Source organism: Struthio camelus, chromosome 5 (genome assembly GCF_040807025.1).
Source record: "Struthio camelus isolate bStrCam1 chromosome 5, bStrCam1.hap1, whole genome shotgun sequence".
In the NCBI taxonomy this organism is placed as follows: domain Eukaryota; kingdom Metazoa; phylum Chordata; class Aves; order Struthioniformes; family Struthionidae; genus Struthio; species Struthio camelus.
This window is the reverse complement of record NC_090946.1, coordinates 20,566,974-20,584,339: the sequence shown is the minus strand read 5'-3', so window position 1 is coordinate 20,584,339 and position 17,366 is coordinate 20,566,974. Positions and strand designations below refer to the sequence as shown.

Genomic DNA, 17,366 nt, shown 5'->3' with positions numbered 1-17,366 from the left:
TCTGTTTTTCAGGACAATCAACAGATACCCCATCAATGAAATATGAGATGTTAAATTCCCAACAGAATACTGCTACTGTTCACCTAACTAAAGGGTTGGTTCTTTTGAATTTCAGTTTGTTCCCTGTTTTTCTGCTGTGAGGTGAGTTTTGGAGAGGCTAGTTCAGTTAACCTGCTTCTTCAGCAGTGCGGATGGCAAGAAGAAAATTACCAAAGTGAATCTCAGCTCCTTCTGGATAGACTAACAAAAACGTATATCAGATCACTATTTAGGCATTACATTTCAGAAGTGAAATTCCAAAAATATATATTTGAAGTGTCAAAAGCAATAACAACTACACGCATGCACAGAGGAACCCCTCCGCCCCAATTTATTTTCCCCATTATAACAAGCGAACTCCAGGGCCATTAGCACCCCACGGGTAAAATCTTCCTATGTGTATAAGAAAACAGCAGAAGAGAACACAGGGAAGAAATCTCTGCTAATTTTCCTCTTGTGGAATTGCTCCCATAACGGACCATCAGTGGGGCAACTTATTAGTGAGTAGCCAGCAGGACTTCACTATGCATATTTTATTTCATATGGATTATTATTATTGGCAAACAAAAGTATCTGCCTGCTAATGAAGCAGTAGTGCTTCTGTAGCTATTATGCACTAAAGGCCTCTAAAAAGCAGAGCTCTGAGACAGACAAAGGTTTTTTATCAGAGTGACCGATACTGTTGAAAGAAGCGGACAAACTCATCGGCAAATCACAATTTCTCCAGAAAAGGACCAAAGAAGAGATCATACACTTAAAAGCATATGTTTTCTTTCCAGCTATACAAGCTGATCGAATGAAAGATTTGACGTTTCACCCAAGCATGGCCTTTGCCTGCTAGACAGCCATTGAATTGCACAAAAGCAATTCAAACCATGAGCTACCTGATGAATAAAATGGGTGCTTCCCCCCGCCCCCTTTCTTTTAAATCAGGAGTTAAGGTCACTAGCCCTGCTCATTTTTTCAGGCTTTCACGAAGCTGCTTAGAAATCACTATAGGATTAATTTTCTCTGATGACCTGAAAGAACACACGGTTCTGCAGGGGAGCAAAACATGCTACCTTGCGAGCATGCTTCCAAGCTCCAAAATCTGCTTGTTCATTAGAATTTAATTATAGAATTTAATTATGCTTTATGAATTCCATTACTGGAAAATGAAACAGAAACAAAACAAACCAAAAAGCCCTTAAAAACCCAGCCTGTAGTCCCAAAGTCTAATTCAAAGAGCCTTCAGGTCTGCCTCAAGAAGAAAGCATTTTTTCGATTAGTATAAAAATTACATCTCGGTGATTGAGAAAAAATTGCCCAGAGCACTCTAAGGTGAACATGTATTCCCCTCCCTTCCTTTTTATTGCTTGAAACTGTACCTTTGCCATTTATTAATTCTCAATGCGATTGAAAGTTACTTCTAATTTCTTTTTGAAAAATAATAGTAAAGCTTTGAGGACAAAAGTCTTAAAAGCTTTCCTAAATGGTCGTCTTTCTTTCAGTGAAGTTACAGGCATGAGTGGTAAGATTCACTCCACGCTGAGAACCAGCATACCTCCTGTGAACACCATCCACGTTTGGCTTAAATTCTGCTGTAAGGGCATCAGTGAAAATTAATTACTGCAAAGAATCTAGGAACAAGTAATGAACTTGATTAAACTCATTACAAATTTAGAACGTAGTGAACTCTTAAATTCAATTAATTTTAAATGCAAATTGACAATAAGATGACATATCAGGCAGACTGTATTTGGAGAGAAGGAAAAAGCTTGCAAGTGCTTGACCAAATCTACAGTGCTTCTTATAGTAACCAGGCACAGTCAAACAAAACTTATACTGAAACTATGAGATATATAGGGCCAAAAATCTAGAGAACAAAATATTCTTAAATGGAGCTAGGAACACCTTTTTTTTTTTTTTTTTCCTCTGAAAGTCTGCCTTGAACCTACCTAAGATTTCACACTTTAAAGACTTAATGCAAACAAATGGCTAAGCAGCCAAAGACTAATGAGAAATTTATTCTGCAGGTGGAAGTAACTGTCTGCTACCCCTGAACTGTATAATATGGAACAAACGTGTTTTCATCAGTGGAGTGTACTTTTTTCTCATGCTAAAATGTGAGAGACCAACCATAGCCTCTTAATTATCACAAGGAGGCAGACAGCAAGATCCAACCTTAGAATAAATGGAGAAAACTTTCCCTGAGCATACTGGAGGGTATGCACTTCAATTAATATTGGGCCAACCCAGTTCATTAATTTAGAATCAGAGACAACATTGTCAAGATTGCTTGCGTAAAGCTAATTAATCTAATTTTATATTCAGATTTAAGTTTTGAAAGTCCAGTAGGGCCAATGTACGTGTTAAAGATCCCTGAAAATAAGACTACTCAATAGACATTTACATATGAATCTAGGTGCCTTCGTAAATTATCCACAAGTCTGAAAATGCTGGTAATTTTTAAAAGAAAATGGACACACTTAAAACGCAATGGAGTTATGATTATAATGATAAAGGAAATAATACATGACAAATCCTTTCTTGTATGTCTTGGATTCCTGACTACAGTTTCATCTTGATTATTTTGCACAATTCATGAATTTCCAATGTTAATCAACAAGTCATAATGAAATGCTCTCCAGACACATGCAAGAAACGTGCACTGTCCTGTCCTTACTATATCATTACTGCATCTTCATATACAATAAAATATGCTTCCATTATTTTCAGCCTGATAGTAGGCAATAAAACATTCTGATTTTAGTACTCCTGAGTATGCAGAAGCATACACATTTTTGCCATTGCCATACACTGCAAAGGTCACCTGCTTGTTTTTTTTTTTTTTTAATTTGTTTTTGCTTCTAAATCTTGCAGCAGCTGTATGCTGCATGCATTTGATTTCCAAGGAAGAACAATTCATTAAGATGACACACTTCTGAAGAATATTCCAATTAATTTTTGAAGTCCTGTACCTGAATTCCATGTCAACAGAAGATTCTCTCTCTGGGCTGCAGAAACCAAACACAAATTATTATTATTTTTAATGATTTTACATAATGAAAAATGCCTTAACAGTTCTAACACTATGCTATAATTAAAAGTAATAGTAGGATTGCATAAAAGAAAATTCTCTTAAGTAGACCATAATTCTGTACTAGACGATATTAACCTAAAAACGATATGGTTAAAGGCCCCATTTTAGAAGAGCTAAATAACCTTCTAGGAGATAAAAGCATTCAACAACTTTGAGCAAATGCTCAGGACTTCACAAGATTCAAACTTAAATACTGTTCTCTCTGAGAGCCCCTAAAATATTCTGTGGGATGCTAGCGCAACAAAACCATTGCACATACTCCTACAGCATTTAATCTCCATGACTAGGATTCCCAGAATGTGTAACATAAATAACAAACAATAATTGAAATAATTTTAATAAAAAGAACAGACTTTTAATGCATAACTATGTCATATAGTCTTAATAGTCTTTCTTATTTTTGGTAAGTTTACTGTTGCATACGTTATCGTATTGTTTGTTACTGTCTCTCCCTATAACGGTTTTCAACAATATCAATGTTTAATTCTGATCATATTTTTGTGTGTCTTAATGGGTTCAAAACTCATTGAAACTATTCTGTTTTTCTTTAGACCAGTAATTGCAGGGTCTCTTATACAGGAAGATCTGTGAGATTTCCAAATATCCTTTGACATGAGACTTCAGTCCTTACACACTTGAAACTCCCTCTTATAATATACAGGGAAAGGAACATCAGCTTTGCAGCATTCAGTCTGGTAAGCAGGTAACAAATCTGAGAAACAAGCAGGAGAGAAGTGGCAGACATACACAGAGAAAAAGCAGTGGAACAGCTGGTGCTTCACAAAATCAAGAAAAAATTCTGGTCAGTAGAAGACACACCGTTGAGGGTGAGTCAGGAAAAAGGACGTCGCATGACATTGCTTCTGCTCTGATCTCAGTAACAAAGCTCTCATTGACTTTAGCAGGGATAGGATTGTCACTTTTGCAAGGTTTATCACTCTGGAGGCTTCTGTGCCATGCTAAAAAGACAGCCATTTCAGAAAGCCTTACTCTCAATTGATTTGGTAAGTATTCCAGAGTCCAGGCTCAACTCTGCTCTCTCTTAATGAGGTACAAATAATTTCCATGCGAGGATGCCAAGCCAAGGCATGGAATAATTTGCTACTCCCCACACTTCTCATTTTCTAGGTGCCTGAGAGCGCTAGGTGTGAAAATAAACTTAGGATATAAAAAATGAACAGAAGAACAAAGGGGAGAATTTGCTTTAACAAATGAAACCTTTAAAGCAGTACTTGATACTAGTTTTTAAAGTGTGGAATTAGGGAGTAATCTGATCCAGATATTGAGAGAAGGATTTTCAAAGACATACAGAGAAGTTAGGATATAATTTGCAAAAGCACCAAACAGTAATGTTTTCCGAAAGGAAGTCCAGCTCTTTTTTTCCTAAGTCACATTGGTAATTTTGCAAATTGTACGCTTAGTTACTTAAGACAATGACAGTTTCACTGATTTTCAAAATTCTGACTCTTTGAAAACCTTAGTCACAAATTTTAGCAATCTTTGCCTCCTTCTATTGTGATCGATTTAGTAGGAAGACCAAGAGTCACGTACAATACCATACCATACCTGACATCTTCCCCCGTCTCGCTGTCAGAAGGACTGCTGCATCACAGATAGAAAGCAGACAAAGATTGTTTATTTAAGTAAGCACAAGCAATCTGCCCCCAGAAAGAAAACCTATTAAATTCCATTTAGTGCACAGACTGCAAACAGTATTTATACCAAGCTGCAGTGCAGCATCTGTTCCTTCTACAGAAACTAACTTGATTTTAGCAGTTAAAAAAAAAATGGTGACAGGTTTTTCTTCACAAACACTTTATCTGACTCAGCAAATAAAATCACCTCTATCCTGTCCTGGAGGTGCTAACAGAACCAAGAAGTCCTAGTCCAAAAGAATGTAGTTCCATTTAAAAGAAAGAAAGAAAGAAAAAAAGACATTTTCAGGGAAAACAGATTGATAATTTGTGACACTGTGTTTTTCCATGGCAATAACTGCACCTTTGTGGCCTATGGCAGATTAGTTCAAGACCAAAATCCCACTTTTGGATGATGCGCCACATGCTGTGTTCTGTATCAGCACTGTCCTTAGGGGGCTGTGTCTCTATAAGCAAGAGTGGGCAGCTCTGAGGGAGGAACAGTTTCCATTTTGCCTATTTTTATATGCATAACAAGATGTCCACAGAGCTGTTTTGACAAGATAACTGACCCTACTTTCTACTGATGCTAATTTCAGTTTCATTGAAAACAATGAAAAATCAAATAGTATATATATATAAAAAAAAATCAAGCAGGAACATAGCTTTTCATGTTTTAAAGGAAATCATCTTACTAACTTTGTGCTAACACTACTTGCTTGTAGATATCCAGGAAGGAAAACTAGACCTGCAGTTTAAAAGGCTCGTCTGAGACACTTACAGAAAGTTCATGCATAGTAAGCAATGACTGTATCTAAATTCAATCTACCGTAAAATTTCTCCGGGCCAGCTGGCGCGCTAGTATCTTTTTTCCGAAGGTTAAAGTACTGAACAACTCTCTTCCACACAGTAACCTCACGCTCCACCAGTCTTAGTGACCATGTGAACTCAGCGTCCGAAACATCTTGTCCAAAGCTCCAGGAACCTGCTGCGCGTCATTAAATAGCAATACATTCTTTATAGAAACAATCAAGGGACCAAAACAGGGAGCATCTTTTCCAGTCTTTGCACGCGCTGCACAAGGACTGTGAACAACAAACATTGGTTCCTGCTGCACAGACCACCCTAAAGCTGGCCAGGGGCCCATTTTCAAGAGGAACAGACTAATTAACATGCAACATGCAGTATTTGTGCATGGCACGGACTGCCCCTCTACTGCGCCCTTCTCCTACACCGAACTGTGAGATGGGCAGAAAACTGTGCAGCTTATATAAACAGGCAAGGTCACTCCTGGCTGGCACCATGTATCTGTGCTTTCTGCAGCTGTGCAACTTAGCTCCTGTTCTGCTCAAAAGCTGGGACAAATAGTACCATGCTCACAGGGCAAGAGTGATTCTCAGAGTAATATGAGGTGCAGCAGTGCACACTGATGACCTGACTTAATTAACCATGTCCTTTTGCTATATAGACACAATTTTGGTATGCAAGTACTGCTAGCTCAGTTCCCTGATCTGAGTTTCCATTTTGTAGTTAGAAAAATTAAATCTCTTTTTGGAGTTTTTGCTGAGCCTTTTCAGCCCTCTTTTTTCCCTGTTCTGACTTTGTTCTACTCCCTCCTTTCTCATTTTTCCTGTGTACTCTTGGCAATTAAAAATGCATTTTATCTTCTACTGATGCTGAAATGGCAAAACAACGTATGTTTGACAGTGAAGTCGAGTTAATTTTTCAAGGCATATGGATGTCTATAGATGCAAATATGTGCCTTATGAGATTTTCAGGAGTTTTCAGATCTCTATTTCCTATTTAAAAATAAAATGAAGTTAAGCGCCTGGATGTTTTTGAAAACTCCCAAAAACATACCTTTATAAAAATTTAAAGTACTGTGTAGGCACCAAAGACACTTTTAAAATATTGCCGTTTGATGAAACGGTCAATTCTGCATTGAGTACAGCAGGAATAAAATCTACTGTTGAATGAATCTACCACTTCCTTCACACTATAAGGACTATGGATTCACATGGGAACATATACCTTGTTTAGAAACAAATGACACAGCATTGTTTGAGCAAAATATTTCTCATTCATGTTCAGTTTCTGATACTATTCACTCCAAAAAGATCAGTATCTTATACTACAAACTGTTCCCTGGACTTGAACTGAGACTATTCAAAGTAAGATCCTACCCAGAAGAAATCAGCATGCTACACAGTATAAGTATTTACTCAATAACCAACTATCTATTCAGAATGTAAATAATTTCCCTATTCTTATTAATCTCTAATTAGTTTATAAAATATTTATGCAAAGGATTGTTCTCAGCCTGCTTTGGACAAGGGGCAATAATCTAAACAGGATTTTCCCGGCACACACCGTAATACAAATAACAAAAGCAAACCACAAATGAGCCAGTGCTCACTTCTTACTAGCTGTTTCCTAGTCCAGTAACAAATGATATTTAACATCTTGAATCAAAATGTTTTTATAGGATGTAAAGATGCTATACAGTTAATCCTGTTTTATTGATAGAGAATGGAGGCACGAAGAAGGGAAATGACTTGTTGTGCAAGGATTAGCGCAAGTCCTTAGATCTTAGTCCTTAGTCCATTAGACCAAGGGAAGGGCCAGGAATAGAATCCAGATTTCCTGAGCATTGAGTGACATGTCAGCAGGATATATCCCTCATCTTTATAGCTATGACTATGGAGAAGAGGAAGGGGAAGGAAATGTGAAATGAAATAATTGAGGACTATTCTGTAACATGAATGACCAAACTCAAGAATTTCTCTCATCCCAAAGAAAGAACTGCGATAAATGATCTTACTGATTTGGTGACATATCTGACTGCTTGAGGTAAGGCTAGGAGCTATGGTGATTATTTGGTAAGATTACTTTCCTTGAACATGCGATAATGCTGAATGTACCTGGCCAGGCATTAGTATTGTCTCATGGAATTACTGGAGCTCTCATTTGGTAGCTTTACAACACAGAGGTGCAGCCTACACATACTGGATCCGTCCTTCTCTGGAGACCACTCCACACGGTAGCATTCATAGTAGCTCTGACAGATGAGTCAAAAAATCACGTGTCCCAGTGCAGCCAGCAGTTACAGTGCTAACATTCTTTCATCTATAAATCCCTTTATACATATCTGCTAGATAGCAAAGCAAACGCGATAAAAACTGAATTTGAACTTCTGATACTTTCGGACATCAGTACTGAAGACATTAAAACCAGTTGTGACCTTTACACTGTTGTGAAGCACATACTTCCAGCGCTGATGAGCGCTATTTAAGAACACAGTCTGATCAGAACCATCATGTCATCTGTTTTACTTTAACATCCGACATTCAATTATACTTCTTGATGATGTTATGTCATTTGTAAAAAATTGCAGCCTTGCTGTAATGAAATTAGTTCACCTAATCAGGCTGCAGGGATGTTGTATGGTTCCTAGCCATACTCTGATTTTCTCTTTGAGGCAGTGTGTTGTAATAGATAGATCACCAGTCTGGATATCTGGCTCCTATCCAGCCCTTCAAAGGCACTCCTATCTTCTTCAAAAGCCAAAGGGTCACCTTCCTATGTTTCATTTTCCCCATCTATAAAATGGGGATAAAGAAACTAAACTTCCTCCCTTGTATTATTACAATCAACATATGTACAATTCTGAGCAGAGTGACTGGCTTAAACATGAAGGCAGGATGTAAATAATACCTTTACAAAGTCTCAAGGAATTTGTGAGAAGTGTTTCACAAAAACAGTGCAGACCTCGCAGGGTAACAAAGACCCTCCATCCATCAGAGCGCATGGATTTGACTTATGGCTGCGCTGTTGCTCCTTAATTCCCAGCTAGTTAGAAAAAATATTACTTATTTCTCTAGCTTCTTCTCCAGTTAAGTTGTACCTACAAATAACTGCATCCCAAAAGGCAAAGTGTAGTCCTATAAAATGAACAAGCCAAAAATGTTCACACACATTGATCAATGACCAGCGGGTACAGTAATTTACTGGAAATCATATACAGGAGTTTGTGAATCCAGCGAAGGGCTACTAAGATGATGAAGGGACTGAAGCATCTCTCCTCTGAAGAAAGACTGAGGGAGCTGGGCCTGTTCAGCCTGGAGAAGAGAAGACTGAGTGACGATCTTATCAACGTGTACAAGTATCTGAAGGGGGGGTGTCGAGAGAATGAGGCCAGACTCTTCTCCGTGGGGCCCAGCGACAGGACAAGAGGCAACGGGCACAAACTGCAGCACAGGCAGTTCAGTCTGAACACGAGGAGAACCTTCTTTGCTGTGAGGGTGACAGAGCACTGGAGCAGGTTGCCCAGAGAGGCTGTGGAATCTCTGTCCTTGGAGATATTCAAATGCCATGTGGACATGATCCTGGACAACATGCTCTAGAGGACCCTGCTTGAGCAGGGGAGTTGGACTAAATGATCTCCAGAGGTCCCTGCCAACCCTCAACCCTTCTGTGATTCTGTGAATTCTTTATAGCACCTATAATTTAGCTTGAGGGTTAAAAGACCAAGCCCTGACAGTTCAGCTGTTGGAGTTCAGTAGCATTTTTTCCTCTCTTCATGGCCAGTATAAAAGTTAGACAGAAGTACAGTCTCTATCTGGCTGTCAAAGCGTAGCTGCCTGTGCCCCCTTGAGAAAGGAAGGAAGGACATGATTATCTCCCCTCTTTACAAAAATCAGACAGGGTGCACTGTGGAGGTAAGATGAGCTCACTGCCACTTATAAAAATCTCTTCAATCTTTCATGCAATAGAGTAGTGTTGGGATGGAACGCACATCTTAAAAGCATAGCCAGGGACCTTGCCTAGCTCCTAATAAGCCACTACCTCTTTATGAGCTCGTGCCTCAAAGGTACGAGCCCAGGCCTGAAATTAGAAATGCCATTCTGTAGGAGAATGGCATTTCGCACAATGCTTCAGCTAGTTAATTCTGCTCCTAAATTAGTTATAATTTCACGCAGGTTATGTTGCTGGAGTGCAGAATGCCCACATATGGTTATCTGCTCCTGCTCACGGAACAGATAGCTCATTTGACCCTGGCTGTGGAGTCTTTCTGACGTGCCTCCCTTCCTTTAGGGCAAGATTTTTCTCTTGACTGTACACCTACAAAACCCACAACTCCACAAGAACAACAAAAGGTTCCCAGGGTAGATTTTGACCTTTTTCTGTATTACTACTCAACTCAAGCCTGAACTTTTAAATAGCACTACCTGCTCCAGAATATGTTGCCAGAGATCTTCTGCATCTCACCAAGTGTGGCTAGCAAGAGAGATGACTTACCACAGCCGACCTGTCCTACAATCATTGTTAGCTGACCTATGAGAGAGGGAAGCAGATATAAGCTTCTGATTTACCAGATGCTCACCCCACTTTATTCTGTGTATCTGTTGTGATTTTGTACCTTGAGGGATTCGGATATCAATGTTGGACAATGCTGGAGGACCCTCGGGTGTCCAAGTGAAAAATCCATTTGTGATCTACGCAAAGACAGAAACGAATGAGAAACAGAAAAGAAGTTACAGGGCTGACTTCTTTTTTCAGCATATCAGAGACACTTCTATTGTTTTCATTACACTGAGCGTAGGAGCAGAGCTACCCTTTGCCCAAGACAGGAAACAGATTTTCAAGTGACTTGTTTTTTTAAAAGTCTGTCTTCTGATGTGCAAGAATCTCTGAACCCAAGCGAGCCCAACAATTAGAAAATTGTGGAAAACTCCTGTGAAAAATTTTCTGTGGCTCTTTAGGGTTTGTTTTGTTTTGTTATTTGTAAGGTGGGTTCATGAAATAAGTGAAATGATTCCAACATGATTAAATGTTTGACAGGGTCTTGGTTTGCTCTCTGCATTGCAGCAGATGTCGCTCCTGACATATTGCAGCATATACAGCAATTGTGCAGTCCAGGTTCCAAGCACATTTGTGGAATTTTCCACAGAAATTCGATGTTGCTGCCTATTATAATATTTTCCTTAGGATTTCTGATATGATTCTCTGTTATAGGTAACATAGGCATTGCCTAGAAAGAGCCAATCTTTTTATTAAAAGAAAAAAAAAAAAGGCTATTTCACAGCTCTATGTATATACTGGGCCCTGTTCTCCTCTCACTCACTTTTTGAGAACAACTGAAGTTCAAAGGCTTTCAGCAATGTAAGGTACAACATTTTTTGATCTGAGAAGATAGTGGAATGGGACTCATTTATTCTATCCTGAAGCTAAATTCCACTGGAGAACAAAAATGATACCTTCATCTTGGGAAACAATCTGAAAAAAATGAGTGAAAGCAAATATGGCATTCTTCCCTCTTGATTAACAAAGACAGCCAAAGAATCCTCTCAAAAAAATCTCCTTCATGGAAAACGGGCAGCAGACAGACAGAACTACAGAAGTTCCCTGGCCCAGGGGCTGGTTAGCTGCCTCTGACGACGGTGTCAGCAGATGGAGCCAGAGATGATAGCTGATCCTCTCCTTGGATTCGGATCCTAAAAATACTGTCCTTACAGAGCTTACTGCTCTAGCCTCCCCTTTGCAACAAAATCCTTTCTTGTCACGCCAGGCTGCCTCTTTTGTTCCAAAAAGAAAATGAGACAAAAAACAAACAACAAACAAAAAACCCCCTCAAACCCTCTTTCAAATTTTCCTCTTATCTTCCTATAGTCTATTCAAGAAGGATTCTGCACCAAGGCGGGATGTGCAAAGAGAATCTCTAAAAAACGCTGAATGCACTAACCAGTCATCCTACTTAGTCCCATTAAATTGAATTATTCATTCTCTTGTGCCAGAAATGCATATCTGATAGCAGATGTGCTAAACAAATAGCCTCATCACTATAACAACCATCGGGATTTGTATTACTTATGACTTTCTATAGCAAATCAAGAACAGTCTTCCAAGTGTGATGGGCAATTCTAATTCTTTCTTTGGAGAAGCTAAAGATTCTTGTCATGAAAACAGGACTAATGACTTAAACATTTCAAAGGGAAAATTGCTGCGCAAGCTCTAGAGAGGATATACACAGCTAACCATAACATGAAAGTCAGTAGTCAATTCTTAAAGTGAAAGGCAATAGGAAAGAAAGGCGGAGGTTAATCTTTGATATAAGCTGAAGTGTTTGACAGCCTCAAATCAAATGTTAGTTCTTGAATGTGAAACTCTGCCATCAGAATATAAAAGTGATTATTAGTCAACTATAGCAACAGTGTTATTAGAGTGACCTTTATATCACCTTTACACAAAAATCATCCGCTTCTGTGATGTTAATGGGTCTTCTCATGTGAGAGCTGTAATTGTTCCAGTCCTCTCTGGCAGGCCTCTTGCGGTTAACAACTTTGAGGGGCTGTGCAAAATCAGGAAGACAGAAATATACAATAATTGGTGGCAATACCAGCAAAGTATCCTAAACACAAGCGACCATGTTATTATCCACATCAAGTACAGGATGTTGAAATGAGTTTTTGCAATTGCAAGAAATAATTAGTAGGAAGTAGAAAAGTAAAAAATTTAGTCTCGGAGCAAATCACTCCAGACACTTCAACTACAACTAAACATTATCACTCACCACTGCCTGGTATTTGCTGTGATTATCTGCACTTCTTAGCTCTGAACATTTATCATGCTCTTCTCCAATTTCTTCACTTGACAAGAATTCACTCAGTTTCTGCACACTGAAAGGGGAAAAAAGGAACTACAGCTCAATCTGGAATACAAAACTTTTGTTCACTGCAGTGTTTATTGTAGAGCGCTCCCTTCAGCGCTCCTGCAACTGTTGTCTGCTGTGTGGTTTTCCTTTTGTTAGAGGCCTATAAAAACCTGCTGGGAGATGTTATTGCAAGGAAGTTGACAAAATGCACTCTGTTATCTGTTAAGAGCTATGACTTTTTAGTAGTTTGTGCAGATGCTTAAATCTTTGCTCTTCTGATACTATCAGAGAAATTACATAAAAGATTTTTTCAACCATTCAGTGTGATGGAGACTAGCTCTAACTGTGGCTTTTTGTTGAAGCCAAACGCCAAAGTAGAAGAATTAACGTCATTTATGTTACAGAAGTGCCGCACAGGCAGTTCTACTGAATAGTCTTACAAGCGCTAGGAGTTTGATGAAATAGAGCTATCTAAGTCTAGATTGCACAAAGCTCTAGAAAACAGTGCTAGGAACGATCTTTTTAGTTCAGTGAACCAGATGCTTAACAGAACATTTTTAACGTCTTTAAATAAACTGAACAGTGGTTTAGTCACTGCCCATAAGGTTGGCATGCAGCTGCACCTACACTTGCTGTAGGCAAACCATTCTGACGCTTGAATATCTGTTCTGAATATGTAGACAGCAAGACAGTAAAGTCCCCTATGTATCTGCACCAGCATCTAGAGGGGGAGGAAGAGAAGACAGTAAACATGCTCTTGCACCATGCACATCCGTATAAAACCATGTCTTTATCAAGCCAACTGATAGTTTGAGTTGTGCTCTCTGCTCCCTGATTGCGCATCAAGGTGGCTGTAGTCTAAACATCAATCCTTTTCTCTGCAAGCGCCCTGCCCAATATTCCATCTAATTCTGCTATTGCTTCTCCTGTGGCAGGTACTGAGGAAAAACAGTGACTTATAACTGTGAAAAAATCTTCTGTTAGAGGCAGCAACTCATACTTCAGGCTGTCACACTTTCTATAATGTAATAGATTAAAAGCATGTCTACTGCAGAGCTCCAGGTGACACAGCAATTTCACGGGTTGAAATTATAATTACTAGAATTCCAGTATCTCCACTGGGACCTTATTTTTAACTCTCTGAATGGACGTATTGATTATAATATGGCTGTTATTTGAACAGCTGACTGAAAAAGTGGTTTCATATTAAACACAGTTAGATACACAATGTCAGTGTTGCTATCTGACCTTTCTGCTGAAGGAAAATTGCACACAATATCCTTCGTCCTTGAAGACCTCACACCTACAAAATACATCAATTGGCTGCTTAGTTTTATTTTTAATAGCACAAACACTTTTGTATTACAAATATTTTTCAAAGAGGTAACAGAATTTCTCACCTTCAGTGGTTCCCTCCCTCAATCAGAAGCAAACTCCCTCAGCCCATAAATTGCAAAGTTTGCATATGGGTTGAAAATATCTGGGATATGCTTCTGAAGTATTTCACTGAAGGACAGCGTACTCAGAAGATAGAATGTAGAGTAGCATCAGCGGCAGCACAGAGCAATGCACTCTGGGACATTACCTGAACTGCTTCGATACAGATAGCTAGGAAGACAGGGAATATGCCAACTTCATTACACAGTTTGAGCCAGGGGATTCCTGTCTGAACTGCAAATAGCGGGGCAGTAGCTTCCTAATAAGAAGATAATGACAGAATAACTCATAAACATCTCCCAGCTAGCAACTATCAGTATTTGGTTGATACTAATTGTATTAGAATCATCACTTTGCCGTTAACTGGCACAGAACTCATTTACAAATAAATCCTTAGACAAGCCTAAATAAGTGTCTGTTACCAGTGCCAGAACGGGTCCCCAAATACTTTGCTGGCTGCAATCCCAGCACGACAATTTGCTATGGCCCTAGAGACAACCATAGTGGCTGCAGAACATTTCATGCCAGCTGCTGAAAGTCTCAGATTTCACACTTGTTAGGAGAGAGGACACAGCCGTGACTTTGCACTGTTGGGTAATTCTACAACACTGAGGGCAACCTTGGCTTCCTGCTATCGTCCCCTTTCCATCTCCAAAGCAGCACAAAGGCAATAAAGCTAGGGGTGGTATCTTTCCCATTGTTTAGACAAGCTTTTAGAGAGCTACACTGGAGGTCACAAAGAGGTTTAAATAAAGCCCAAACCTTCTCTCCCTCCCTCATCAATAAGGAGAGTTACACTGAATATGAAAAGCATTAAGAGTTTTTTATACACATCTATTGATACTTGACAAAGTAAAACTCCCAGTTAGACAAACAGCTCTACAGAAAGAAAGAAAGAAAGTAGAGCTGGTTGTTATTTCAGTTTTTGAACACTCAGGTTAACTGTTCATTAAAAAGTCAAAATTCTTCTAGTTTAGAACAGACATTTAGTCATTAACTTACTCCCACCATTAACATAAGGATTTTTATGTTTACAATTTTCTGTAAAAGTCTAATTCTCCAACAACCAGCAACCTCCCAGGCAGTGGGGAAGAGGGACAGCACAGCCCAAATGACACACTTTGAAATGCATGTGTTTCTGGGATGATCTCATTCCCTTCTACATGCTTGATGTGGGAGGGAAACATCTAGGTGATTTACAAAACCGAATCTTCAGTGAGCTTCACCTCCTTTCTTGTTTCCACACATACATAGTGTGCAGTATCCAGCACAGCTCAACTCATTCTATACAAAGAAATATTAACTGTGGACCACAAAGCAGTGGTTGTGACAAATGTATGAGCAAAGAACTCAGCCTACATGCTACAATCAAGGAATATATGCAAGGTAGAAAGTTGGGAGGCAACATACAAAAACGCCTGATAAATAATCTCCACCTTATTTCTAAGCTTACAATCGGAAACGGAATAAAAGTCATACTCTCAGAAGCGGGAGGAAAGAGATTCATTTTACAGTTCTCACCTTACTAATGCTTTGACTGTGGATCTGACCACGCTGGAGAGCAGGAACAAGGGAGACACAAGAATATGAAAGAGGGAGATGGAGGCAAAGGCCACAGATGGGGAGAAGTCAGCATTTCTTGTCAGATGAGCGTGGACCACAAATGTCTACAAAGATACAGATGTTATCATCACTATTTAGTCTTGAAGAAGGAAACACATTAACACTTCATGTTTCACAAACATTTCATTTACTATTGCTTATATCAGCATCATAATTTATATTCTCTTAATGGTTTGGGCAGTGCTGTATACTCCTGTCTGCTTCTGGTCACGGGTGACAAGTATGTATTTTCCATTCTCTCCCAGAGAGACTGTAATTGTATAGCAGGGCTGCATCCTTTTCTTCTCTTCCTCATTTCCACATCACTTATATTTGAAAATGCAGTTGTAATTAACACTCCTTAGAAAAGTCCATACTTACTATAAGTACAGCTGCAATTGGTATTGCTGCATTCATAAAGACTGTGAAGGAAAACATGTAGGAACATTTAGACACAATTTCCATTCAGATACAAACTAAATGTTGCTAAAATATTACTAGCACTAGCTTGCAATGGTATTTTCTACACTCAAAACAGGAAAAAAGCACAACTGTCTACACACATCAGTACATTTTTTTAAATGCCTACAGTTTACTTCTCTTCACATTACCTGAATACACAGAACGTTTCAGTGCACTCTAGAAGAGATGACCAACCTGCATTTTTTAAGCTGCTATCAGCTTGTGAGCAGCTGAGGTGCGAGGCCCTTGCAAGTCTCTGTCCCACGACAGATAGAAGGGCTGAGCTGGCACAAGGTCTGGCAGACGATTTGAAACTCTGACAGCGAGAGGAGAGGACTTGGCAGAGGCTGGACAAGTCACACCACTGAGGCTGCCATGCAGGCTGGCCACACACCTATCTCTGCCCCATCCCATAGCCCAGCAGCAGGACCTCTTGGGACACCCACTGGCATATAGTGCTTGTGGCCTACTTCTGCGGCAGTTCTTCTTAAGTGCAGGGCCTTGCGGCCCTCTGACCTTTTGGGATGCAGCTCAAAGGGTCAGGAAAGCTTGGCACCCTTGCAGTGCAGCATTGTGTTACTGACTTAAACATTTTATTCTTGTAGAGGATTTACCTAATTTGCTCTTTTCCTGGTAGTTTTTTGTGCAGTAGATAACCATGGTGTCACAAAAGTTCTTTACTCAGTAAAATCTTTAAGTTATGGTCAAGGCTCCTGGTTCCTGTTACCCTTAGTTTCATAGTAAAAGCTTCTTCTAATGAGCTTTTCATAGAGGCATGGTTATATCGCAGCAGCAAAGAAAAGGGATAGATTGTTTATTCCAGAATAGATTGTTTATTCCAGAATAGAAAGCGGATCCACAATAACAAAGACAGAGCTGGAGTTCAGTTCCACTAAGGAAGAAAGGATGTTCTCGTGGTAAGGCTGAAGCTTCAGAGGCTCGGATGTTAGTCTCTGTCCCTGAACTATTCTTTGACCACAGGCAAGTTGTTTGATCTTGCTAGGAGAATCTAGATAGATGTGAGGTAGACATATTTAAGCTAGTTACGTCAGCCAAACCACATTTAGCACAAAGGGCTGAAAGCCACCCCAAAAACTGCAGGCATATTTTGGATGGGAATTGGCACAGAGCCCTGTGCTGCCACTGACAGATTGCTACAGAAAGTTGAACTAAGTGGCTTATTTGCTTTAGATAGGCATAATTACACTTGCTTTGTCAGGTTTGGCTGTTTTGACTGTGAATATCCTTGGGAATCTTGACATAGATTCTAACTGTATCTAAATGTGGCAGAGCTCTGATTTCAGCTGGGCCTGGAGTTACTAAATGCAGATAATAAATTAGTTTCCACCCTGACCTCTAGCAGTGTTTGTCTCAGTGCCCTGGATTCCCTCACTACAGCAAGTCATACTCTATACCCTTTAGAGGTTACTAAACAGACGGTTGCAATTTCTGCACAGGG

At 39.5% G+C, this 17,366-nt stretch overlaps 1 protein-coding gene across 7 annotated transcripts in view; it reads right to left on the bottom strand.

Moving 5' to 3' along the window:
• The window catches only part of ABCC8 (ATP binding cassette subfamily C member 8), an 84,170-nt gene that overhangs the window by 33,421 nt on the left and 33,383 nt on the right, over positions 1 to 17,366 (bottom strand). For all 7 annotated transcript variants that reach the window (XR_011141346.1, XM_068944919.1, XM_068944917.1 and 4 more), the window contains 8 exons: positions 15,827 to 15,867; positions 15,365 to 15,510; positions 12,326 to 12,431; positions 11,993 to 12,103; positions 10,175 to 10,250; positions 9,984 to 10,089; positions 4,688 to 4,723; positions 3,000 to 3,035 (listed from right to left, as the gene is read on the bottom strand). Coding sequence is in view for 6 of the 7 variants with exons in the window: in XM_068944919.1 (XP_068801020.1) it covers positions 3,000 to 3,035; positions 4,688 to 4,723; positions 9,984 to 10,089; positions 10,175 to 10,250; positions 11,993 to 12,103; positions 12,326 to 12,431; positions 15,365 to 15,510; positions 15,827 to 15,867 (658 nt within the window). In the remaining variant the exon portion in view is untranslated. The remainder of the gene's footprint in view (positions 1 to 2,999; positions 3,036 to 4,687; positions 4,724 to 9,983; positions 10,090 to 10,174; positions 10,251 to 11,992; positions 12,104 to 12,325; positions 12,432 to 15,364; positions 15,511 to 15,826; positions 15,868 to 17,366) is intronic.